Consider the following 26,773-nt stretch of genomic DNA (forward strand, 5'->3'; position numbering starts at 1 on the left):
CCCTTTATAAACAACAAGCCTGCCAATACAAGCAAGTGCTGATAGTGGGTTAGCTTCCTACCTTTCGTTTCTAACCGAGGGTGGTCATCAACACAACGTGAATTAGGAACTGGCTCATTCACTCTAAAGAGCCGGTTCACTCGTTCACTTCAAAGAGCCGGTTCAAAGACTCGGCTCGTTCGCGAACGTCACATCACTAGTTTCTGTATACTGACATCATGAAATTGTCTCTATTAAGCCATATTTAATGTGTGTTTTGAATCAACTATATAAATAAAGTTTGATCTGAACTAAACTTTACAGCACTTAACACAGTCCTCTGCTGCCGACTAGTGTTTTGGAGGTGTAACTGCAGAGTGACACAGACACACCACCGCAGAAGTAAAATGCAGAGTGACACAGACACACCACCGCAGAAGTAAAAATAACGTGCAGAATTTTTTTCCCCCCCACGACTAATCGATTAGTTGAAGATTATGTGCGACTTTAGTCAACCAAGATTTTCTTTGGTTGACTACAGCCCTAATGATTACACCAAACTGTATTAGAAAGTTGCACAGAAAAGTAGCAGCAGTGTGAACTGGCTGGTCTGAGCTTGACTCAAGCTGGCTGATGGTGTCACCTGCAACTCAGCTGGTCAAATCATCAGCAGCTGATTTTAGAGCACAAAGTACGTCACCTGTTTCAACAGCCAAATGGCTTGTAGTGAAGTCCGCTGTCAAGTCAAAATGACCCCAGACAGTGTGTTCATTTGCTGCGACAGATGCTCTGTCCCCTCTGTTGCCGTCTTCATAGTGTGCCGATGTCAGATGTTGGGTTGCTGCTGCTGCTTGCTGTGTGCTCACTTATGTCGTTGAGGTAGAGCAGAAGTGCTCCTACCATGCCAAGAATTAGGCCACAGAGGGGCAGGTTTTTCTCATCTCAGGACATAGTAGGCTTCCACTCAGGCCCGGACTGGCCCACGGGAGAACCGGGGAGTTCCCCGGTGGCCTGGCCCGCAAGTGGTCTGCTCTGGTCTGCCTGTCTGTTTTTGTTTTTTTTAAAAGGCGCGCTCTGCCGCTAAGTGCAACCGGGACTGAGTGATTTTATGGTTTGTATTCCTAACTTAATTTGTATTCAGTCAGATAACCACACAGAAAACCTTTGGCCAGTAGTTTTCCACCACAGGAATAACATGCAAAATGCACAGAAGGGGAGGAAGGGGGTAGGGGTGGATGGGTTAATAAGGCCTAGCAGCTTGTTGTTGCTCTATAGGCCCCCCCAGCAGGTCAGTCTGGTAACACTGACATAAAGCATGCAATGCAGTTGAGTTTAAATGAAGAGAGGTTAAAAAATAGATAAAATGTCCTCTTCAGTATTGTTCCCACACTGCTGTGTAGAACAGGCTGCAGCAGAGATTTATTAGAGCAGCCTTTTACTGCACAGAAGACACAAAATGCTCTTTTAGCCTCTCCCCTACAGCCAATTACAAAACAAGCTCAGAGAGTAGAAAGAACCAAACTTTTCCTTTCCCTCCGATGGCCCTGCTCTTCATCGCTGCATTACTAATGAGTCTGGACAGAAGGCAGAGTCAGAGCAGCAGAAAATTTGCCTGAACCGAGCTTCATCTGTCATGGTCCTGATGAGAAGCAGAGGGAGCACCAGTGCACAGTTTGACCCTCCAGCCTGTAGGCATGGTGCAGCCAGCTCTGTCACACTGAGGCATCTGGGCCCTGAGCTATTTTGCTGAACTAACTCGCCCAAAAGTTTCTCTCAACAGCAACCAGGGCACACACAATGCTCCGGAAATGTAGGTATCCAATAGTAATAATACTCATCAACACTAATGTACAGCGCTGTGAATATATTCTACACAATGCCACAGTTATGACAGTGACTCACCATGGGATCTGTAACGTCCTAGTGTTGAAGCTGACCTGCAGACATTAATGAATACACCATTTGGGCCCATCCCCTAAGTTTTCAGTGGAATGAAGATGCTCATTGATGTAATTTAATTCAAGATTCCAAAAATGTTTGGGTGCTGCTTTCACCAACATTATTCTGTAAAAGTACCAACTCTCCCTGCTTCTGGTGCTTCAAGAGCACCACATTCAGGCATTGCTTGGTCTATCTTCACTTTCTTTTTGTTTAGCATTTATTAACCATTCACCTGGTGTCCTTTGTCTTTTTTCACTGATTTTTTTTTCTTTTTTTCTTACTTCCCTTCTGTCATTTCCAGGATACCAACCCTTTCTTAAGCCCCTCCATGGAGCCTGATGCATTGCTGCGTAGTGCAGTTCCTCCCCTGCCTAGTAAAGAGCAGGGCAGGCTGGGAAGCTCTGGCCGAAGTCTTGCTCCTCTCCACTTCCCCTCCGAGTTGCTTCCCTTTGACGAGGCTCTGAGGGATGTGTGCACCATCCGACCCTTGATGGAGGGGGATGTTGTGGCCCAACATGGCGGCCAGCTCTTAGAGATCAAAGCTGCCGAGCGGAGAGGTTAATAAAGCTACTACTACTACTACTACTACTACTAATAATAATAATGATAATGATAATGATAATGATAATAATAATATTTTTTGTATCCAATGACCTTATCAAATCCTCCACTGGACAGGAAGGGTAATGGCTTTGTCTTTGTGCTGACAGAACTGGAGAAACAGATGAAGATAGAAAACCTGTTTGTGACTTGGCAGCAGAGGTCAGCACAGTCCAACATGCCCATTTCAGTAAGTATTTCACAAGCAAGTTAAAGTTTTGAGAACCACATACAGACATAACTAAATATTTGTAACTTTGATACAGTATTGAAATAGTTGATGAATATGTTCGTGCTGCAGGGAAGGGTGGATAACATCTGTTATTTATTCCCCTCATATAAATACTTCCTCATGTAAATACTTCATTTTAATGGCAGTATGAACACAACACAACACATTACATCACATTAATCTCTGAGATTTTGTTTTAAGATTTTTGGTTCAAAATAGGATACAAGTCCATTTAAAGGCAAGTAACCTCAGTTTAAGTTTTTTTTAGTTTCAGTCGATTCACTTCAGTGTATCACTTTTCATGTGGGAAGGTGGAGACTGCACCTCTGAGTATTCAGCAGAGGGACAGAGAGGACTGAATTATTTAGAATCAGAATACGATTTATTGCCAATAGGTTTTCACATACACTGAATTTGCTTTTGTTTTTGGTGCATGCATTCAACATTCGTTAACATTGTTTTTGATATTGTGATATTGTGAATTGTTTGTAATGTGATTTTGAATGTTTGTCTTTTGTGTGGAACCCAGGAAGAATAGCTGTTGCTGTGGTAACAACTAATGGGGATCCTAAATAAACAATAAACAATAAGGGGAATAAAAATAAGGCAAAGCATTGCAACACTCCAGAACATAAATATAGAATAGAAGAGTTAAGCTGAAGATTAAAATGAAATCCAAAATTGAAAGGCAAAGTAAAAACATAATTTTCAAATGTATTTTTCATTTCCAATTTTACTCATCCAAATGCTCCACTATGTTTACCAGTGAGAAAACCAGTGCTGCCGAAGCTCAGTTCATCAGGTGACAGGCATCAAGGCCGCCCCTAGCACACACGGGACGCGTTGTGCTGCAGCTCCTCAACAGACAACTACACAAAGTTATTGATAATGAAAGATCTGTACCTCTTGTACCTCTGCATTAGCTTAAAGGAAATGGCCACTTTAGAATGAAAATACAGACAGTACTTACTGACCCTCATGCCGACAAGAAGTCCAGAGTAGTTTTTTAATCCAAAAAACTTATTCGGGGTATCGGAGGATAACAGCTAGCCGGAATAACAGCCACACTTGAAGTGCATGGAACCCACATTTTGAAAATGTAATAAAACTCCACTAATGCATTTCAAAAACGTCAGAACGGCTCGTCCGTCATAATCCAAGTGCCCTGAAGCCTTGGCATGCAAAATTGACATGAGGGTCAGTAAGTACGGTCTGTATTTTCATTCTAAAGTGGCCATTTCCTTTAAAGTCGTGTGTGGACACCCTCTAACTAAAGTTAATTTCTTACCTGAAGAGCTATTGTCTAGAGCTATGACTTGCCAGGCAATAGCTTTTTGGCCATGGTCTTTTTAATGACTGGACTGTGGGTCATTCAGTTTGGGATATTTCTTGTCCTCAACAAAGTTGCTCCTCATCCATTCTTTGTCATACATGAGACACAGTAACAGTGAAAGAGTTGTTTTTATGCATCATTGGTGAGGAGAGGAGTCGAGCTGCCGTAGGAACAGAGAAGAAGAGCTACTATTGGAGTTGGTATGTACAAACAGGGAGTGAGTAGGGAAAAATGAATTTAATTTCCTGGGGGGCTGAGACTGGAAATAGGACAGTGGCATGGACTGCCGCAGGGCGGCACGTCTTGCTGCTGCCAGTGTGGGGTAGTGTTGTCACGGTACCAAAATTGGGACCCACGGTACGATACCAGTGAAAGTATCACGGTTCTGAGTAGTATCACGATACCACAGCAAAAATTAGACAGATGTGCCTTTTGTCATTTATAAAAAGATAAATCACTATTTTATAATACATTGATTGACACAATGATATTTCAGTGGAATAAATTACTTATTGACTTATTCGTACTTCAAAAACAGCATCAATAAGTGATTAACATAGGGGGGATCAAAATAAAATAAATAATAAAATAAAAATCAACCAAAAATCAACTCAAGTCCCTTAAGTGCGGTGAGGTTTGTGGAAATGTGAACGGCTCGTTTCTCCTATGACACGTCACATACCTGTGTGCCGCCACGGCTCGGCTATTCAGGTACTACTGGGCAGTCATGACACCAACTTATTCACCTGGAGCCGGGCTTCTCGGTCGCCGGTAAACCGCGTTATCTTGCGGTGGCTATAGCGCTCCACCATATTCCTGTATGTGACCCCCATTCAACCCACAACCGGCAGGATTCACCTTTCGTTTCTGCTGCTGGTTGGTCTGTACTCGCACAGCCTGTTCCTGAATGATTTCTTTTGCTTGCACAAAACTATTTTTAGTCACAAATGCGAGTAAAATGCTTGCACCGTAGAGCTCTGTAGTGGAAAACAAATCACTGTAGCATATATCAACAAATCTAGCCTACAAGTAAAAATGAATTAATAATAACTTTCAGTGCTTAAAGATCCTCAATAGCTCAGCTAATACCTGGAATGTCACTGGAAAACAAACCACTACAGCAGCATATTGAGTGCCAGGTGGCCAGCGCATGCCGTTATTGGCCAGTGTGCGCCGTTATTGGACGGCGCATGGACACTCACCCTTTTGCGAATGGACTTTGAACTTATCCCACAGTAGTGGTGCCATGAGGTACCGTAGTAGTACTGTTCTCCAACGTGATGGTATCATATGGACCATGGTGTTTAAGTACCGCGGTCTACCGTTGGTACCAGTATACCGTGTAACACTAGCGCGGGGTCATTATACATTGAAAATACACTGAACAAAAATATAAACGCAACACTTTTGTTTTTGCTCCCATTTTTCATGAGCTGAACTCAAAGATCTAAAACATTTTCTATATACACAAAAGACCATTTCCCTCAAATATTGTTCACAAATCTGTCTAAATCTGTGTTAGTGAGCACTTCTCCTTTGCCGAGATAATCCATCCCACCTCACAGGTGTGGCATATCAAGATGCTGATTAGACAGCATGATTATTGCACAGGTGTGCCTTAGGCTGGCCACAATAAAAGGCCACTCTGAAATGTGCAGTTTTGCTTTATTGGGGGGGTCTGGGGGGGTCAGAAAACCAGTCAGTATCTGGTGTGACCACCATTTGCCTCACGCAGTGCAACACATCTCCTTCGCATAGAGTTGATCAGGTTGTTGATTGTGGCCTGTGGAATGTTGGTCCACTCCTCTTCAATGGCTGTGCGAAGTTGCTGGATATTGGCAGGAACTGGAACACGCTGTCGTATACGCCGATCCAGAGCATCCCAAACATGCTCAATGGGTGACATGTCCGGTGAGTATGCTGGCCATGCAAGAACTGGGATGTTTTCAGCTTCCAGGAATTGTGTACAGATCCTTGCAACATGGGGCCGTGCATTATCATGCTGCAACATGAGGTGATGGTCGTGGATGAATGGCACAACAATGGGCCTCAGGATCTCGTCACCGTATCTCTGTGCATTCAAAATGCCATCAATAAAATGCACCTGTGTTCGTTGTCCATAACATACGCCTGCCCAAACCATAACCCCACCGCCACCATGGGCCATTCGATCCACAACGTTGACATCAGCAAACTGCTCACCCACACGACGCCACACACGCTGTCTGCCATCTGCCCTGAACAGTGAAAACCAGGATGGCTTACGTCATCACACAGAGTTTTGCCACCTTCCGCTTCCTGCTTGAGTCAGCGTCCTCCATCACCTCGGCTCTTAATTTATAACTTTAAACCAGTTTTATGCCACGTCCAATGAACTACTTTTAATGATTTTATTTGTTTAAAGTCTGTTCGTTTGGCCGGATGGCCGATCTCGTGTTTTTGATCGGCGGATTTTGAGCTTTTTGGACACGGGTGACTGGTGACACAGCCGCACCCCAAACTTCATTAGAGTTTCGCTAACTTTTAGCAACTATCTAGTTTTTCTCTGCTCTACAACTGGATTAACTACAATGATACTGCCTGCCTCAGAGTGAAAGTCCCCGTGAACACTTCGGCCACCCCAGAAGCCTTTTTACACCTTCTGTGCCATTTTCTAGACACCGGAGTGACTGCAGCTACCTGGCGAAACTCACTGGTTTCTCCCGGACACTCATTCACCTCTACGCGCCGGTAAGTCCTGCTTTCTACCGGACCCCAACCCACCCTGATCTGAGTCAACACACTTTTGGAGTACCCGTGCGTAAGTTTGTAAGTTTTTAAGTTTTTACTGTGGCTCATACCAACTGCTAAGAAAAAAAACCAAAACAAAACTTGAGAATGTAGCTTTCTGGAGAATATAATCACGTCATTACGCATTACACCGTTGCTGCCGGAGTTTGTTTTCTGCTTCCTTGGCTACCCCATCTGCCCCCCATGGCTCCACTCACCTCTCCACACCACTGTGACAGCTGTATCCACAAAACCCAGAAGATCGCGGAGCTGGAGCAGCGCATTTCAAACCTCTACTGGATTAGGGATGAAGAGGCGCGGCTTGACTCCGTTGTCGCTCCAGGTCCTGGTCCCCCTGGCAATCCTGCGGATCTGGACTCAACCATCCCAGAATTTGGTCCCGGCTCCATGGATACAGCAGATCCCAACCCCACTGGCTTGGCCCCAGCTGAGCGGTCAGCCTCGGCTCCTCAGCTCCGAGCTGATGATCCAGCCGCCACAGCGACATCCAGGCCGGCCTCCTCAGCTGCAGCCCCACATCCTCCGGCGGAGGACCCGTGGCTGCTGCTGGGGGCCAAGCCTAAATGGGCGAGCAGCAGTGCAACTTTAGCTACTTTCACCTTCAGTCCAAATCCGAGGTTCAGAACTAACAACTCCACTCCCAACCAAGAGCCATGGTCCACAGTACATGGAAAAAAGCGAGCGAGGTCCAGCCCGATACATGCTCCACCTTGTGAGCTCCAACTGGAGAACAGATATAACATCTTGAGTGTTGAGGAATTCCCTGTTGAGGAATTCCCTCTGCTGCAAACTGTCCATTCCCCTCCTGTTTGCCCTTCGACTGATTCACTGCCAGCAGCCCGGGGGGTTGTGGGTTCTGTTTCGGGACCCCCGTTCAGGTCCGTGACCTCCTCCTTCAGGCGCAGGATCGTGAAGGAGGCTGCTCTCAGGGCGAAACGCTCCGGCGGTCTTCCGTGCCGTGAAGGGTCGTGTGAGCCCCTAGCCACCGCTGAGGTTGTGACCTCTCCGCACACTCCGCAAACAGTCCCCACAGAGCAGCGGCGCTCGCCCCCTCGTCCTCGGCCACTGTTCCCCCCAACCACCGCCATAGTGGGTGACTCCATAACCACGAACATTCGCTTTTTTAATTCCACCACCCACTGTTTTCCAGGAGCCACTGTCACAAAAATCAGAGATAAACTCCCGGACCTACTGCAATCATTTCCACACTCCATTAAACGTCTGATCTTGCACATCGGAACCAACGACGTGGTCCGGGGTCAGTCTGAGCTGCTAAAGAGCGATTTTAACAGTCTGTTTTCTGCCTTAAAAGACTGCGGGATGTCAATCTTCATCAGTGGCCCTCTTCCCACACTCGGCCTCGGCGCAGAGCGGTTCAGTCGGCTCCTTCAACTCCAGTCTTGGCTCCGAACCGCCTGCAATATCCACGGATTTTATTTCATAGACAATTTTAACTTATTTTGGAACCGCCCCTCCTTTTATCGACATGACGGACTTCACCCGAGCAAGTTAGGAAGCCGCGTGTTAGCAGCCAACATACAGCATACCGTACACATAACGCCACTCACACATGCGTGACTGTTTACGTGCCACACCCCCTTCTCAGTGCCTGCCTCTTCTTCTACGGAGCATTCTATAGACATTGCCTCCCGTAGCTCCCCCTACAGGCCCCAGCTGCCACTAACCTCTACAGACAATCCCTCCTGCTTTCCTATTGCCCCAACTACTGGGCTAGTCTCTACTGTCCCACAATCTCCCACCTTCATACCCGTAGTAATGAACAACAGACATCACAAACGTCAAAACCACACAACCCACAATTTCCGGTATCTGCAACCACTGTCACAATCACAATCTGTCTGCAAAGCTGGTCCCAAGTCTCTTAAGCTGGCATTGTTGAATGCTCGCTCGATCAACAACAAATCATTCACGCTGAATGATTTTTTCATCGCTAGAGATTTAGATTTCATGTTTTTCACCGAGACCTGGCAAAGGGATGAAGATTATGTGTCCATGAAGGAGCTATGCCCGCCTGATTGCGCATTCATATGTGCCCCAAGGACCACTGGCCGCGGTGGTGGCCTTGCTTTGTTGTACAAAGACAGTTTCTCCTCGAGGAGAGTGAATTGTGGAACTTTTACCTCATTTGAACTGCTTATTTCTAAAGTTGGCCGCTCTAACCCGTTTTATTGTATTTTAATTTATCGCCCTCCTGGTATTAATGGCGCCTTTCTGGCTGAATTCAGTGACTTTTTGGCTTCCATCACTAAATTTCAAAGAATTTTAATGCTTGGGGATTTTAATGTGCCTGTAAATGACACCACAAACTCCTTTGCTAATAATTTTATAAATCTCACCGAATCTTTTCATTTTGTGCAACATGTCAATGGCCCGACACACATTAAGGGAAACACGCTGGACCTTGTTTTTACACTTGGTTTGGACATTGATTGTATCGTCTCTGAGGAGCTGCCCGTCACTGATCACAACTGCATCCTGTTTAATTTGTCTATTATTTCTGATTGTTCAACCAGCAAGCGTACAAAACTCACCCGTATGTTAAATAACCTCTCTGCTGAGAAATTCTCATTCGCTTTTAACAGTGTGGCGCAGCCTGTTAGTATTAATGTTGACGTTGACTCCCAAGTTTTAACTTTTAACTCACACTGCTCTGCTATTCTTGATAAGATTGCTCCTTTAAAGCCTCGAACTATCCCCGCAGCTAATCCCACTCCCTGGCTGAACGACGACATCCGCTGCCTTCGTCGTAAATGTCGGAGAGCTGAGCGCTTGTGGAAATCAAGCAAGCTTCATGTACATCGTCTTTATTTTAAAGAACTGTTAGCTGAATTCAATTCTGTTGTTAGGGTAGCCAGAGCCTCTTATTTTAAAAATCTCATCATCTCCAACAAGAGAAATCCCAGGGTCATTTTTGACACTATAAGTAGCATTACTGGTGCGCAACCGCCTGCTCTACCTGTGTCCTCTGATGAGGACTGTAGCAATTTTTTAATGTATTTTGTGAATAAGGTTGCCAGTGTCAAGGCCAGTATAACACCCTCCTCCTCCTCCCTTCCTGATCCTCCCAAACAACAGTCAATTATTGACAATTTCTCACCTGTCTCCTTACAAGACTTAGCAGATCTTGTGTGCACTATGAAGATCTCTTCTAGTCCGCTGGATATCCTGCCCACAACTTTGCTGAAAAATGTTTTCAGCACTATTGGTCCATCTCTGCTCTCCATAATCAATAGCTCACTGGTTTCTGGTCGTGTCCCGTCCCATTTCAAGCAAGCGGTTGTTCAGCCGCTTCTCAAAAAGCCCAATCTGGACCCCGATGTTCTTAGTAACTACCGGCCCATTTCCAAGCTGCCCTTTGTATCTAAGATTCTAGAAAAAGCAGTTGCAAACCAGTTAGTGACAGCGTTGAACAGTTACAATATCTTAGATAAATTTCAGTCCGGTTATCGTCAGTTACATTCCACAGAAACTGCTCTTCTCAGGGTCTCCAATGACATCATGATGGCCTCCGATGCCGGTAAATCCACTATCCTGGTTCTGCTTGATCTCAGTGCAGCCTTTGACACTGTTGATCACCACATCCTTTTAGACAGGCTGAGGGACAGGGTAGGAATCTCAGGGACCGCTCTTCATTGGTTTAAATCCTATCTGTCTGATCGATCCTTTTCTGTGGCTGTTGGCCCTCATAAATCAGAGTTTGCCCCCCTTTCTTGCGGGGTGCCCCAAGGTTCAGTGCTTGGGCCTATCCTCTTTACGCTATACATGCTCCCTCTCAGAGATGTCATCAGCAATTTTGAAGGTATCTCATACCATATGTATGCAGATGACCTCCAGTTATATTTTTCTTTTAACCCTGATAGGACCGATGGAATTGACTCACTGTACGATTGTATGAATGTAATTAAGGACTGGATGTCTTCTAACTCCCTTCAGTTGAACGCAGCTAAAACTGAGATTTTAATTATTGCACCTGATGCCTCAGCATCTAAAGTGGCCAGCTGCTTAGGGTCCCTCAGTGCAAATGTGCGCCCCAAGTTGAGAAACCTTGGGGTCACATTTGATCAGGCCATGCTCTTCGATGACCACATCAAAACTGTCACTCGCTCCTGCTTTTTCCACCTCAAAAACATTTCCAAACTCAGATCCATGTTAACTTATTCCGAGCTAGAAATGATCATCCATGCTTTTATTTCCTCACGTCTGGATTACTGTAATTCTCTTTTCACCTGTCTCAATAAAACTTCATTAGACCGCCTCCAACTAGTCCAGAACGCTGCCGCCAGGCTTCTGTCCAGATCTCATAAGTTCACTCACATCACTCCAGTCCTGGCATCCCTGCACTGGCTCCCTGTTAATTTCAGGATCCAGCACAAGATTCTAACCATCACTTACAGAGCCCTCCATGGTCAAGCACCTGCATACTTGACGGATCTGGTGTCCTTTCACTGTCCTGTCAGGTCACTGCGGTCCGCTGAAGGCCACCTACTTACTGTCCCTCACACAAGATTAAAGACGAAAGGTGATAGAGCCTTTAAGGCTGTTGCACCGAAATGGTGGAATGCACTACCTCATGAGCTGAGAGCGGCCTCTTCCGTGGACATTTTTAAAAAGCAGTTAAAAACACATCTGTTTAGGCTTGCGTTCCATTAATTGTCCATTGTATCATCTCTGTATTTCGCTGCACTTTACTTTTTATTTGTTTTTGTGTATTTTGCATTGTTTCTGTTATTGTATTTTTTGTATTTTATCTTGTGAAGCACTTTGTGAGTCCTCTCTGTGAGAAGTGCTATATAAATAAATTTACTTACTTACTTACTTACTTCATCCGTGAAGAGAACACCTCTCCAACGTGCCAGATGCCATCGAATGTGAGCATTTGCCCACTCAAGTCGGTTACGACGACGAACTGTTTCTGACAGTTCGTGCAGAAATTCTTTGGTTATGCAAACCAATTGTTGCAGCGGCTGTCTGGGTGGCTGGTCTCAGACGATCTTGGAGGTGAACATGCTGGATGTGGAGGTCCTGGGCTGGTGTGGTTACACGTGGTCTGCGGTTGTGAGGCTGGTTGGATGTACTGCCAAATTGTCTGAAACGCCTTTGGAGACGGCTTATGGTAGAGAACTGAACATTCAATTCACGGGCAACAGCTCTGGTGGACATTCCTGCAGTCAGCATGCCAATTGCACGCTCCCTCAAAACCACATCTGTGGTATTGTGCTGTGTGATAAAACTGAACATTTCAGAGTGGCCTTTTATTGTGGCCAGCCTAAGGCACACCTGTGCAATAATCATGCTGTCTAATCAGCATCTTGATATGCCTCACCTGTGAGGTGGGATGGATTATCTCGGTAAAGGAGAAGTGCTCACTAACACAGATTTAGACAGATTTGTGAACAATATTTGAGGGAAATACTCTTTTGTGTGTATAGAAAGTGTTTTAGATCTTTGAGTTCAGCTCATGAAAAATGGGAGCAAAAACAAAAGTGTTGCGTTTATATTTTTGTTCAGTGTAATATGGGCGTATTTTTTTGATGTGCACCCTTTGCCACTGTTGTGTTTTGGCTTTTTGAAGTAATCTGACTTCATTCCATGAAGTACTGTTAGTTAAATGGTTGCATATTTGAAAACATACAAAGAAATTACTGAAAAAAGAGGAACATGGATGCAGTACCAACACAGCTTAGCCTGCTGTTCTTGATCCTTTTTGATTATAGTTGTGAAACCTCTTCTGAAAGTTAACTCTTTGGATTTCACACTATCAAAACATCAGAGTCTGTGTAATGGATCACACAGAGTCATCAGGCTTTGTGTGTTTTCAAACACCGTAGATGTCATTCCAAATAAGATGCCAACCCCAGGTCCCATTTAGTAGGCGTGGGAATCGCCAGAGGACCCATGATACGATGTTATCACGATACTTAAGTCATGATACAATATTGTTATATGCTGAGTATTGCGATAAAATATATTGCAATTTATTACCTTTTTTTTTCCAACTGTAAATTATTTCCCCAAAGGAAAACTTTGTCAACATCAGTTCAGCCTCATAAGATAGTTTTCAGTCTGTTCATCTGACTTTAATCTTTTTTTCTTTTTTTTTTGCAGCAAAATGTGATGCAAAGCAAACAGACTGACCAACACCATCATAAAATCTGTCAGAAATGCTGCATGCAGCTGACAAACTTAACTGTTGGCAGATTTAACGCCCTCTGCAAGGCCAGATTAAGCATGTGAGGCAAACACTTCACATGCAGGTATCCTGCTAACTGAATGGCAACACCCATGTTAGAAGCGTTATCTGTTATAACCACAATCCTCCATTCTTGTGCTGCATTTTGCAGAAGGTCTGCAGTGTTTGCTCCAGTTTGACTTTGGTTTACTGCTCTAGTTTGGAAAACATGAGATGGCAGTTGCCAGTTACCTGTGAGATAATGTGCCCTTATAGTCACATTGAAGTCCAGGCATCATATTTTAATGCTAACCTTCCTGCTGTACTCAAAGATTCCTCAACTTAATGTTTCACTTCTCTGTAGAGTTTCAGTATCCAGCTGTGTTGGTGAAAAAACAATGGTGGTTTTCAGGTTCAGGTTCAGGTTACTTTATTGATACCCAAGGGTAAACTAGTTAAAGTCAAAACATCCATCACAGTTTGAACAATCACAACAAAACATAGAACATATAATACAAGAAAGAAATTTTAAACGACAGAAAGTGCTGCAATCCATGAAATAAAAGCATGAAATAAAAGCAAATAATTAAAAACGCCAACAGCAAAATTCCCTACAAGATATAGGTTTTGTTAAGTGTGTCCAGTGTTGGTGTATTTTCAGCGGAGCGGGTTTAGCATTAGCTTGGCTGTCAGTGGCTTACACTGAGCGTTTCTCAATACTCAAGTTTAGGAGTTCGGACTTGTGGACTTGGCAAGTTCCGACTTGGCAAGTCCATGTGAGAGTCCGGACTGGGAGTACAGTCATTTCTGCTTTTGGAACAGCAGCTAACTTGATGATGTCACCTCCTCCGCTTGCCTTGGCTGTTGTACTGTGTTGTATACATGCATTTAGAGTAAAACAATATAAACACAGCCCAGCCTTGCGTCTTTTCATAGACATTGTAAGAAATTAATGTGTATATGTTTTTAACGTTTCAACATATATAACTGACATACAAAAACATATAAATATATTATAATATTTTCATAAACTGTCTTATAAAACCTTTTCCCCACAGCTGGCTTTTGATCAGATTTAATCTATATCCAAATCCCGCACCTGGCTTCTGATTATAATCAAAAGTCAGGTGCGGGGGGGAAAGTTTGTGGAGAGTTGGTGGTCATTGTGATCGTGAGCATTGGCGAGTTGGAAATCAAAAAATCAAAAATTAATGACATGGATCAGAGAAGGCGCCTTGGTGCAGTTATTGCAGCAGGATTGCTGTACCTGCAGGCTGAGGAGGAGGCTGCCCAGCTGAGGAGGCAGATCCGAGAAAGACAGCAGAGAATGAGGCGGAGGATGAGGATGAGACGTGCTATGCTTGCATGTCTCTATTGTTTGATATGTTTGTCCAGTTGTGGACAAAGTACCCAGAAAAAGTAGTAATATCACAACAAAGACCAAAAACTCAGTCACAAGTAAAAGTGCTGCATACCAAATCTGACTTGAGTAAAGGTATATGGGTATTGTCAGCAAAATGTAGGCCTACTTAAAATGAAAAGTTAAAAGTACTCATTATGCATAGTAATAATGATGATAATAATGATAATAATAATAATAATAATAATACATTTTTTTTGTAACGCACTTTACATAAAAACAAATCTCAAAGTGCTACAGAAGGCAGTGTAGATATGCTATGCTAAGAGTTACAAAGGGACAACATGATAAAATACATTAAAAGGCTTAAGTAAAAATGTAAGTCTTTAAGTTGCGTTTAAAAGCATCCACAGTCTGCGGGGCTCTCAGGAGGTCAGGGAGAGCATTCCGCAGTCTGGGAGCGGCTGAGCAGAAGGCCCGGTCTCCCATGGTGTGGAGTCTGGTCCTGGGGGGGCTGAGGAGGATGGCAGTGTGGCGGGTGCATGAGGAAGTCTGAGGAGTGAGGAGTTCTTTAAGGTAGAGTGGAGCATGTCCATGAATGCACTGATGTGCAAGGATGGAGACCTTGTATTGAATTCTGAGTTCAACGGGCAGCTAATGGAGTGATTTGAGGATGGGTGTGATATGGTCATACTTGCGCACCCACATCAGGATCCTAGCAGCGCTGCTCTGGACGTATTGAAGCCTCTGGATGCTTTTACTAGGGATCCTGATGAGGAGTGCATTACAGTAGTCCAGCCTGGAGGAGACAAAGGCATGGACGAGCTTTTCAGCATCTGACAGGTGAGTGATGGACGGAGTTTTGCAATGTTCCTGAGGTGGTAAAAGGATGTCTTGCACAGGTGTTTGATGTGGGTCTCGAATGTAAGGTGGGGGTCCATTTTAACGGCAAGGTTAGTGACTGAAGTAGACAGGGGGATGTTCTCACTGGAGAAAGAGATGCTGGTGAGGGTGGATGATCTGACCTGGTGTGGGGTGCCAACAAGGATGGCTTCAGTCTTGGAGCTGTTAAGTTGTAAGAAATTTAGCTTCCTCCACGCCTTTATCTGCTCCAGGCAGGTAGTTAATGAGGCAGATGGCAGTAGTGCAGAGGGGGTGGGATCTATCTGGAGGTAGAGTTGTGTGTCGTCAGCATAACAATGGAATGATATTCCATGCCTGCTGATAACATGGCCGAGGGGGAGCATATAGAGTGTGAAGAGGGTAGGATTCAGCACCGAGCTTTGAGGCACATCACAGGTGACATGGTGAACTTGTGATTTTGCCTCTCCCATTGCAATATACTCAGTTCGCCCAATGAGGTAGGATGTGAACCACTTGTGGATGGTATCAGTTAGGCCGATGGTGGAATGCAGGCGGTGAAGGAGGATGTTGTGGTCCACAGTGTCAAATGCAGCTATAAGATCCAGAAGTATGAGGAGGGATGGGGAGCCGATGTCCGCTGTCATCAGGAGGTCATTTGTGACCCTGACCAGAGCTGTTTCAGTGCTGTGGCCAGGATGGAAACCGGACTGAAATTTTTCATACAGATCATTTTGCTTAAGATGGTCCTGAAGTTGTGCAGCAACTGTTTTTTCCAATACCTTGGATATAAATGGAAGGTTGGAGATGGCTCTGTAGTTGGAGAAAACATCAGGGTCAAGGGTGGTTTTTTTTTAAGAAGAGGTCTAATGGGGCGTCGGTGGCTTGGTGGTAGAGCAGGCACCCCATGTACAAGGCTGTTGCCGCAGCGGCCCGGGTTCAAATCCAGCCTGTGGCCCTTTGCTGCATGTCACTCCCTCTCTCTCCCCCCCTTTCACACTTGTCTGTTCTATCAATTAAAGGCTTAAAAATGCCCAAAAAATATCTACCTGCAACTCGAACCAAACGGCGGTAGAAACGTTGCCGCTAATGCCCTTTTTTTCCTGTCGTGAGGAGTGGAAGGTGTGCTAGTGGATGCGCAATGCTTGTAAGTTGTGCTGTTGTCCATGTTTTTCACGTTGACGAGACGGCGTTTTGGGTGGAGCGGTCGCCATGGACGCGGAGCTTGCTGTTTCTGTAGGTACACATTTCCTGGGGACACCTGCATGTCTCGGCCCTGCCCCCTCCATTGTGATTGGCTAAAGCGCAGCATCGTTCAACCTCAAAAGCCGAGGACAGTGTAGGCAGAGGGAGGGGGGACAGTTCTCATTCCTGCCGGTATATGACCGCCAGGCTGCCACCTCGACCAGAGCTGCAAGCTTTCTCTAAGAAGTTATACCCAGGAGGGCAGGCTTCATTTAGAGAAGTACCCCTCTGGCTGGTGCCAGGTCTCTGTAAGGCACATCAAGTGTAGCCCCTTATCCATGATGTGATCTTGAATGAAAGATGCTTTATTGTTTATGGATTGTACATTTAGAAGTTCCAGTTTAACCATACGTGGGGAGGTGAATCTCTGTACAGGTTGTAATAGGGAGAAATCCACTCCTTGCACTCTGTAATCCGGTCCGTGTCTTCTGGCCTGCTGGGTATGTGGAGATCACAGCGATCTTGCGGCGTTTCCTGTGCTGAGGTGTGGAGATCTTGCAGTGTTCCGTGTACATACACCAGGTGTGACAGCTGTCAGATGACGCGTCACAGGTGCGACAGGCCAGATGGAGGGGATAGTTTTCGGAGCCACACAGCGGTACTGAAAGCTGCATCGGGGGCCCCAGTGAATATACCGGGGGTGGCGAAGGAGTCGAAGAGATTTAATCACAGCGACAGAGTCCGGTGTGGAGTGGGTGATGAGGTCGCGGAGCTCCGCAGAGGTGTATTGGATCCTTCCCATGGCCAAGGAAAGGCAGCAGCTACCGGTGGCTAACGCTAGTGCTGGATGGAAAACAGCCCAAGTAGTCCAAAAAATCCATTAGACATACCCCAAACAAATTAACTTCACTATTAACCACTTCAGAGATATCAGCAACGAATTTCAAAAGGACTACCCGAGAGAGGCTGCTCTCGGTGGGGTAGCCTGAGCGTTCATACACACGTTTATTATCTATGAGCACTGACACCGCTGTCATCTAGTGGGACCTTACAATCAAGTGGGCTGTATATTAATACATCGACCACGGGTTTGAAGTTTAAACTACACATGAAAACACTATATTCCGTGACAAAACAACAATAACATATCGGTAATTACGGCTTACAATTGTGGGCCTTTCCCTCACTTGCCATTTCCGATCAATCAGTCAATCTAACAACAAAACTACAGGGGGGCCTGCGTCATAGTGACACAGACCCCCATGCACCCCACACCGGAGCGCATCCCACCTCCAGACCGCATCCAGAAACGATGCAGCCCAACCACACCCACACCCGGCACCATCATGCCCTGATGGAGACACATGATACCAGGCGTAGATGTAGTCAGGCCAAATCACATCCAGACGCAGTTCAGACACGAGACGCACCCCAGCGCGAGGTGCAAGGACCTGAGAGAACCGAGGAAACGGCATCAGTGAGAAAACACTGGAGGAAAAATATAAGTAAGAAAACCTAAAAATAAAAGTGTTAAAAGAAATAGATAAGATAAGAATAAATAGAAATAGCAATAAAATATATAAATATAAATAAAAAATAAAAATAAAATGAATAAATATAAAAATACATAAATAAAAGTATATAGATAAATAGAAATAAATTGCTAAGTAGATAATTTTAAAAGTATATAAGATATATGACTAAAAGTTATCAATAAGAAATAAAGGATTTAAAATGTATGACAATGATAAAATGTCTAAAAAAGTTCAATAAATAGATGAGAAATAAGTAAATAAATAAGAATAAATAGATCAGTAAAAATCAACTAAAAGCCAAACTAAAAAGGTAGGTCTTGAGTTTGCCTTTAAAAATATCCACGCTCTCTGCTGCCCTCAGATCCTCTGGCAGGCTGTTCCACAGACGTTGGCCATAATAAGAAAAGGACGCCTCACTGTGGGTTTTAGTTCTAACTTCTGGAATAATTAACAGTCTACTACCAGAGGACCTGAGGGTCCTAGAGGGCTGATAGGTTAAAAGCAAATATGATAAATGAGAAGGACCAAGACCATTAAGAACTTTAAAAACTAATAAAAGAATCTTAAAATCAATTCTGAAGCTAACAGGAAGCCAATGCAGAGACTCTAGGATGTGAGTAATGTGTGCTTTCTTTCTGGTCCTCGTCAGAACTCAAACAGCTGCATTTTGAACTCGTTGTAATGGTATAATGAAGAGCATTACAATAATCAATTCTACAGGTGATAAAAGCATGTACTAGAGTCTCTGCATTGGCATTAGAGACAAACGGCCTGACTTTGGAAATGTTTTTCAAATGATAAAATGCTGTTTTTGTTATATTCTTAATGTGAGGCTCAAAACTGAAGTCAGCATCAATCATTACTCCAAGATTTTTTACTTTTTGACATGGTTCCAGAGCCAGTGTTACTAGTTTTGTATGCAGTTTCTCTCTCTGTGCTTCAGACCCAATACCTAAAAATTCTGTTTTGTCCTGGATGAGCTGTAGAAAATTCTCTGCCATCCAGCACTTAATATCTAAAATACAGCTAAAAAGTGCATCAAGAGGCTTTGGGTCATCATGAGACACGGCAGTATATAGCTGTGTATCATCAGCATAACTATGAAATTGTATGCCATGCCTCCTGATGACCCCTCCAAGTGGCAGCATGTAAAGATTAAAAAGTACTGGACATAAAATTGAACCTTGGGGGACTCCACAGTCCATTTTATAGCGTTTGAAGGAGCAGTCATCAATGCCAACATAAAATTCCCTGTTTAAAAGATGTGATTCAAACCAGCTAAAAACAGTGCCAGAGAGTCCAGTCATAGTGCGAAGTCTATTTAAAAGAATTGAGTGGTCTACTGTGTCAAAGGCTGCAGTTAAGTCAAGTAGGACAAGTACTGTGACCTTTTTAGTGTCCATATTTGACCTAATGTCGTTTACAACCTTGACCAGTGCCGTTTCAGTGCTATGATTGGCCCGAAAATCAGATTGGTACTGTTCAAGAACTTTGTTTGAATCTAAAAACTCATTGAACTGATTAAAAACTAGTTTCTCTAAAATTTTGCGTAAAAAGGGAAGACATTTGACACAGGTCAGAAGTTATTAACAATTGATGGGTCTAGATTGTTTCTCTTAAGAAGGGGCTTCACCACAGCGGTTTTAAGTGCCTGCGGGAAAACCCCCGTCTGAAGAGAACAGTTTACTATATGAAGAACATGCTCATCCAAACAGCTTCTTTAAAAAACGATGTGGGAATTGGATCTAAAACGCAAGTTGCTGGTTTTAATTTGGAAACGATTTTATAGAGCATCTCAGCATCAACCAGGACAAACTTCTCCAGTGTTTCCTCACACAGAGGTTCTTCCATACTAAAATTCTTAGGTTGCTGTAAATTTGCTCTAATAGTGTCTATCTTCTCTCTGAAGTGGACTGCAAACTCCTCACATCTGGAGTTAGGGGGCAAACTGTCGGACTTACTAAAAACTGGGTTAATTAAAAGGTCAATGGTTGTAAAAAGGAAATTGGTGTTATTGTGATTATCTTGTATAAGTTTGAAAAAATGTGCTTGTATGGTGCGTTTAATTAGATTATTGTAAGTTATAAGTTGTTTGTGATATATCTGATAATCAACAGTCAACTTACTTTTTCTCCATCTGCGTTCTGCTTTCCGACAGTTTCTTTTTAGTTGCTTTACTTCTTCATTTCTCCATCGAGGTATTGGGTTTGAATTGGTCTTTTTTATTTTTGGAGGGGAGACTTTGTCCAGGGTTGTTCTCAGTTTACTGTTAAAATTATTTACAATAAAATCACAGGATGATGATAAAAAGTCCATAGGAGTTTCCATTAAAAGATGGGTAAAATTTGCAGCCACTTCACTATTGAGATAGCGTTTTTTTCTCTCTGAAGACAATTGTTGAATAAAACCAGTGACATTAAAAAAGACACAAAAATGATCTGAAATGCCTACATCGATAACTGAGGTGATATTGGCCGGAAGTCCATGTGTTATTATAAGATCTAACGTGTGTCCTTTGGTATGGGTGGGTTGTTGAACATGCTGATTAAAATTCATAACATTCAATTTAAGACATTTAAAAATTCTGAGGCAAAATGGTCTACATGATTATCTACATGTTGTGGGTTGTGGACAATATTTCTGAAAATTTTGAAATAAAAGATGAACAATGTTTTGGTGGCCTGTAAACACACATACACAATAAAGGAGGACTGCTAAAAACAATAGAGTTGTATTCAAAAGAAGTAAAATCACCAAAATCAGTGTTTTTAAAACCAAATGACTCTTTGAGGATGGTTGCTGTACCCCCTCCCCTTTTTCCTTTTCTGATGGATTATGAAAAAATGTAGTTTGGTGGAGATGATTCAAAGGGAGCAGCAGATGCATCCGTGTTGAGCCATGTTTCTGTTAAAAACATGCAGTCTATGTTGTTGTCTAAAATCAGGTCATTAATTAAAAATGTCTTATTTAAAAGAGACCTGGTGTTTAAAAGTGCCATGTTGAGAGTGGGTGGAGTTAGTGATTTGGGTGGTGTATGGTGTTTGAGAAGAGGCCTGAGGTTATTGAAGTTCACTCTGTTTACATTGTAAGATCTGTTCGAAACTTTTACTGGTATGTTGCATGTGTTACTGTGCGTGCCCTGCAGTCAGGGAGTCTTGCAGGATTGCACAGTTAGGCCCATGTTCACTGCTAAAAGTCGTGATCCTTCCCAGTTGGGATGGAGACCATCCTTCTTAAAAAGCCGGGGCTTGTTTAAAAAGGCTGCAAAATTGTCAACAAAAGGAATACCTTTATTCCTGCAGTAACCCTTCAGCCAGGTGTGGAGTTGGCGAATGCGGCTTGCAGTTACGTCACCGAAACACGGTGATTGGAGTGGCCCGGACATTATTACCTGCCTTCCTGTGTCCAGCAGACGGTCAACAAGATGATAGAAGTCCTCTTTGAGAATCTCTGACTTCTCCATTTTGAGGTCATTCACGCCGGCTTCTATGACCACAGTGGAAGCAGAGCTGTGCTGGGCAACCAGCTGGAGGGCTGCGGACTTCACTCGGGCACTGGAATGGCTGAAGGTTTGACCACCGGGTACCGTCACGTGCCTGACCATTGAGGACCCGATGACCAGCACCGCAGGAGGGCACCACACCTTGTTACGCACACCTGACCGGCTGGAGGTGTGGCAGTGGGGAGCCGGAGCCCGGTGGTGATGTCGCTGGTCATCAGCTGGTCCAGACACAGATGGTCGAGTGGGACCGGGCTCAGCTGGATGCTGGCGCCTGGTCCGTTGAGGACCCAGTCCGGACGGGGATCTCGGGTGGTCCGGTGGGGACTAGGAGACACCGCTCACAGGAGGAAACTCGTGCAGACTCAGGATGTCAAATCTGTTCTCTAGCGGCAGGTCCGAAGGCGGCGGCGGAAGAGGAAGCAGGCGAGCTCCAGTGCCTTTCGGAACCGCTGTCCAGGCCTCCTGGGCAGGTTTGCGTGGAGTAGAGCTCACCAGAGTCTTTACTCCATCTCTGCCGGTGAGACACAGGGGCTCCACTGGGCCCAGGCACACAGTGGTGGTCGCCGTTGTTTTGGGCTTCGCACCCTGGAGTAGCCAACGAGCCTCGTTGGAGCTGTCACAGACGCAGGAGTTTCGGTGTTTATGGAGCCGGACCATGCTAGAGTTGTGTCGTTGTTGGTGGACACGTCAGTTTTGACAAGGTAGGAAGGCAAGACTCACACACAGCCATCATGCTAGCAGTTTGTTGTTGTTGCTCCTAGGCTAGTCACTCAAGTGAATGATACGTGACTGAGATACGTTAAAATGACTTGTGTCCCGTTAAAAGTTGCGTTTAAAACCACAGGTAGTTAAAACGTAAAACACTAAAAGTGGCTAAAAACTTTTAAAACAGAATAACAAAAGTCAACTTTGCGTCACAACCACCAATATTGTGAAGCATTAGCTTCACAATATAAAGTTCCCTGGCCTGAGATATTTTATGAACACTTAACCCAGTTTGTCTACTTCAGGTTTTTGGGGTTTTATGTCTCTTGGTATATGCTGCTGGCAGGGCTAAGGGCGCACTGCATGCCCAAATAATGATGATTGTTGCAAAATGCATGCTGGGATACCTGGCTGTCTTAAGTCCACACAAGTCTACTCCAATGCATCCCCGGTGAAAGGGGCGTGGCGAGAACACATCCGGGCATTTGGACTGAACTTGGCTAGATGTGAACTTTTTTTTTTTTTTTTTTTTTTTAAAGATATTTTTTCGGGCATTTTAGCCTTTAATTGACAGGACAGACAAGTGTGGAGGGGGGAGAGAGGGGGGATTGACATGCAGGAAATGGCCACAGGCTGGAGTCGAACCCGGGCCCCTGCGGCAACAGCATTGTACATGGGGTGCCTGCTCTATCCACTAAGCCACCGACGCCCCTAGATGTGAACTTTGAATTGGAACAGTACTTGGGCTGTGACTGATGACCTGTTATGAAAAAGAACCAGCAGACAGAGATGGTGATAAACAGAGCTACAATACTAGTGCATTGCAAATACACTGAAGATGTGGAAAAAGACTAGGGCTGTAGTCAACCAAAGAAAATCTTGGTCGACTAAAGTCGCACATTATCGATTAGTCGTGGGAAAGAGAAAATCTGCACGTTATTTTTACTTGTGCTGTGGTGTGTCTGTGTCACTATGCAGTTAACGTTACACCTCCAAAACACTAGTCGGCGGTGGAGGACTGTGTTAAGTGCTGTAAAGCTTAGTTCAAATCAAACTTTATTTATATAGTTGATTCAAAACACACACTAAACATGGCTTAATAGAGACAATTTCAAACACAAGTACGCAAATTGGCTTCACTGTAAATCGCAGAACTGACAGACAAACACTTGTCTTTATCTGGACACATTTCCCCCACCAATACAACATGCTAACGTTATTAGCACAAGTCTATGGCATTTTACATTGTATAAATTAGCCTAGCGTCTAGCGATCTTTTCCTCTTGTCATATAATGCCAGGGACAACAGCAACATGTAACAAAGGTAACAGTACATAATTTGGCTCCATTACAACTCATAACATTCACCTACAAAACAACTGCCTTATACTAACACGTTTTCCAAGCAAATACAACATGCTAACGTTATTAACATTAACTGAGCCTCCTACCTGCCTGTCAAACAGCATCAACCCATAAACCTTCTCAAGTCCCGACTGAGTGGAGTCCTGCAGGGATCAGCTGTGAAGTCTGGCAACCGGTGGCTGCTCGCTCTGCTGCCATTCAGCAGCTAACAAGCAGAGCTAACTGCTAACAGCCACCACTGCAACTAACAAACCCATTCAACTGCTCCACCATCCACAGACACACACGGCTGATTATTTACTGCTGAATTACAGCTCATAACTCACACCAATGGCTGATGCTACTCCAGTGTAAGTGTTTTTGCTAGCTAGCAAAACATCCTGGGCTCAAACTATTTACTGGAGTTTACAAGCCTGTTGCTCCTGTGGCATTTGAAGATAATTACAAGGAAGCCCGCTCTGGGCTTTCGATATCCGTTAAAGGGGTTTTTTTCCCCGTTAAAGGGTTTTTTTTGGGGGAGTTTTTCCTTATCCGCTGCGAGGGTCATAAGGACAGAGGGATGTCGTATGCTGTAAAGCCCTGTGAGGCAAACTGTGATTTGTGATATTGGGCTTTATAAATAAAATTGATTGATTGATTGATTGATAGTCTACCACTAACATTTTCACCACATCTCGTCTTGTCAATGAAACATAGATTTTGTTGTAATTTTTATTACCAAGATCTATTTTCAGTTCGTCATCATTTCAAATTCATCATGGAAAAAAGGTAGTTGACAAAAGATTTTCATCATAGTTTTTGTCAAATACATTAACAGTTGTATTTTAAATATACATTTTCATTCTTGTTGTTTTGTCCTGTTGTTCCAGGTAGTAGGAAGGGGTTGATAGGGGCAATGGTATGTTACCCCTGTAGCCACTGTAAATTTGAATAAAGATATATTTTTTAAAAGAGAAAAAAAAAAGATGTGCCCATGCATGAGCATCAAAGATATTGAAATCTGGTGTGGTTTTGTACTTTAGCTCATAGGTTAGTACATAAAGTTAAAAAGGATACAGTGTTAGATATTGGACACATGAAAACAATCTAACAACAAATTGGATCTGACAAGTAAGTCACATTTGAGTATTAAAGTCCTGTATGGTGAAAGTAGTCTAATGTGAAATTTAGCTAATTGGACGTTACCTGGGGAATAGTGCCTCTCACTAATTTATGGCCTCAATTAATTACAGTTCACTCCTCAGGGAAATCATTCAGCATTGGCTTGATTCAAAGTGGAGAATATCTGGGCTAATTAAAAAAGACTTCTGTCTCCCACAGTGATATCTCAGGAGAGGTTACATGTTGGCATAGAATTTACCAATTTGATATTTCCACAGACACCTAGGGAGCACTCTAACTTAAGCACATCCAAGAGGAGATCTGCAGCTTGACTCCAACAGGGCCCACAGCCATTTCCTCTGGCATTTGGTTTTAGGTGGATTTTAATGCCACCAGATGAATTAAATTAAATATAAGATGTGATGTGAATATATCATGGGGTTGCTATGGCTCAGGAGGTAAAGCGGGATGGTCAATAATGGACAGATCAGCATTTGGATCCCTGGCTCCTCAAGTCCACATGTCAAAGTATCCTTAGGCATGATACTCAAACCCAAACAAATGTGTGACTGTCTAAGGGCTTAGTCCAAGACTGAGTAACAGGTGGCACCTTGTATGGTAGCCTTGGCTACCAGTGTGTGAATCTGTGCGTCCATTTACCATCCATTGTCAGACTGGTTTCTGTCACTGCCAAGCCTCATGTACCATATCTTTGATGAAAGAGCTGCTCAGGAACAGTGCTGCTACAAAACAAAGTACTGTAGACTTAATTCTTGAAAGCAAAGTTGTTGTAGTCTTGTACATCACAATCATCCTGCTTCTCTCAAAATTCACGCTCTGCAGTGTCACCGTCTTATCCTAACATGGATGTCTCAACAGGGGACAGATTTGGAGACCCTGAAACAGTCGTCCAGGCTCGTCCACTACTGTGCCACCCCTCTCCTCTTTGACTCAATCTTCCGCAAGCAGATCCAAGAGGAACAGATTATTCATCCTCCAGTGAAGGTATGTTTGCCATCACACTCAAAGGAAAGTGACAGGATGAGGATTTTGTGTCTTGATTATTGGTGTCTACAGAATGATCCACGTACAACCTTTTTCTATGGGCTGACACAGAAATTAGCCTTGCCCTGGTTCCCTGGTCAAAAAGCCTGTGGGATTTTTCTATTTGATTTTGGATTATCACAGAAAAAAGCTCAGGCAAACAAATGTTTATGATACTTACAGGTTTTGTTCAGCAAGATAATCTTCACAAATGACCACTTTTGTGATTACTGAGGCCTAAAAGCAATCGCCAAAAGTAAAAAGCTAACCTGAGGCCATAAACGATCTACACCACAAAGGGATGACTTCAGCGTCTTCAACACAATGAGGCTGTAAAGCCGTGTTCAGCAAGACGATGTTCTGTAGTCTCAGTTAGCCACTTGTTAGCGACTGCCAACCTGTTGAACCCTAAAGTCCCCCAATTGGGGCAAAGGTTGTGATTTATAAAAATAAACTTGGCGGGAGAATGTGCGCACCTGTACGCAAACAGTCATGTGTGCGCACGTTTTGGAGACACTGGGAAGTGGCGACGCAGACGGCGAGGTGGAGAAGTGGAGTCAGATTTTTATTAATCTCTCAAGACAGATTCTGCAATTTACATTGTAGAATATGTCGGAAGCCCTGTGTGAAAGACGACGCTTTGAATTTTAACGATGATGCGCTTTAGCCAATCACAATGGAGGGGGCGTGGCCGAGACGTGCACTTGTCCCCAGGAAATGTGTACCTACAGAAACAGCAAGCTCCGCATCCATAGCGACCACTCCACCCAAAACGCTGTCTCGTCAACGTGAAAAAAAAATAATTTTCCAGCGGATGTCTGAGTTACAACATGATTAAGCTAACTGGAATAGTTTCATGTCATATCCGACAACGGGAGGCTTTTAACAGATGACGTCCTGATGTTAGCTTTGCTAACTGTCCCTATCAGCTGCAGCCACTGATGCTTTCTAGACATCGTGATTTCCCATAACTGAATAAATACCACACATAGCAACACAAAACTGCTTTGCTAGCTCAAACATGTTGTAACTAAGATATCCGCTGGAAAA

At 43.9% G+C, this 26,773-nt stretch overlaps 1 protein-coding gene across 7 annotated transcripts in view; it reads left to right on the plus strand.

Moving 5' to 3' along the window:
* szt2 (SZT2 subunit of KICSTOR complex) overlaps window positions 1-26,773 on the plus strand; it is a 442,490-nt gene that overhangs the window by 356,214 nt on the left and 59,503 nt on the right. For all 7 annotated transcript variants that reach the window (XM_050055637.1, XM_050055638.1, XM_050055644.1 and 4 more), the window contains 3 exons: window positions 2,222-2,477; window positions 2,631-2,710; window positions 25,559-25,684. In XM_050055637.1, coding sequence (XP_049911594.1) covers window positions 2,222-2,477; window positions 2,631-2,710; window positions 25,559-25,684 — 462 coding nt within the window. The remainder of the gene's footprint in view (window positions 1-2,221; window positions 2,478-2,630; window positions 2,711-25,558; window positions 25,685-26,773) is intronic.

This window comes from Epinephelus moara, chromosome 10 (assembly GCF_006386435.1).
Source record: "Epinephelus moara isolate mb chromosome 10, YSFRI_EMoa_1.0, whole genome shotgun sequence".
NCBI classification, from domain to species: domain Eukaryota; kingdom Metazoa; phylum Chordata; class Actinopteri; order Perciformes; family Serranidae; genus Epinephelus; species Epinephelus moara.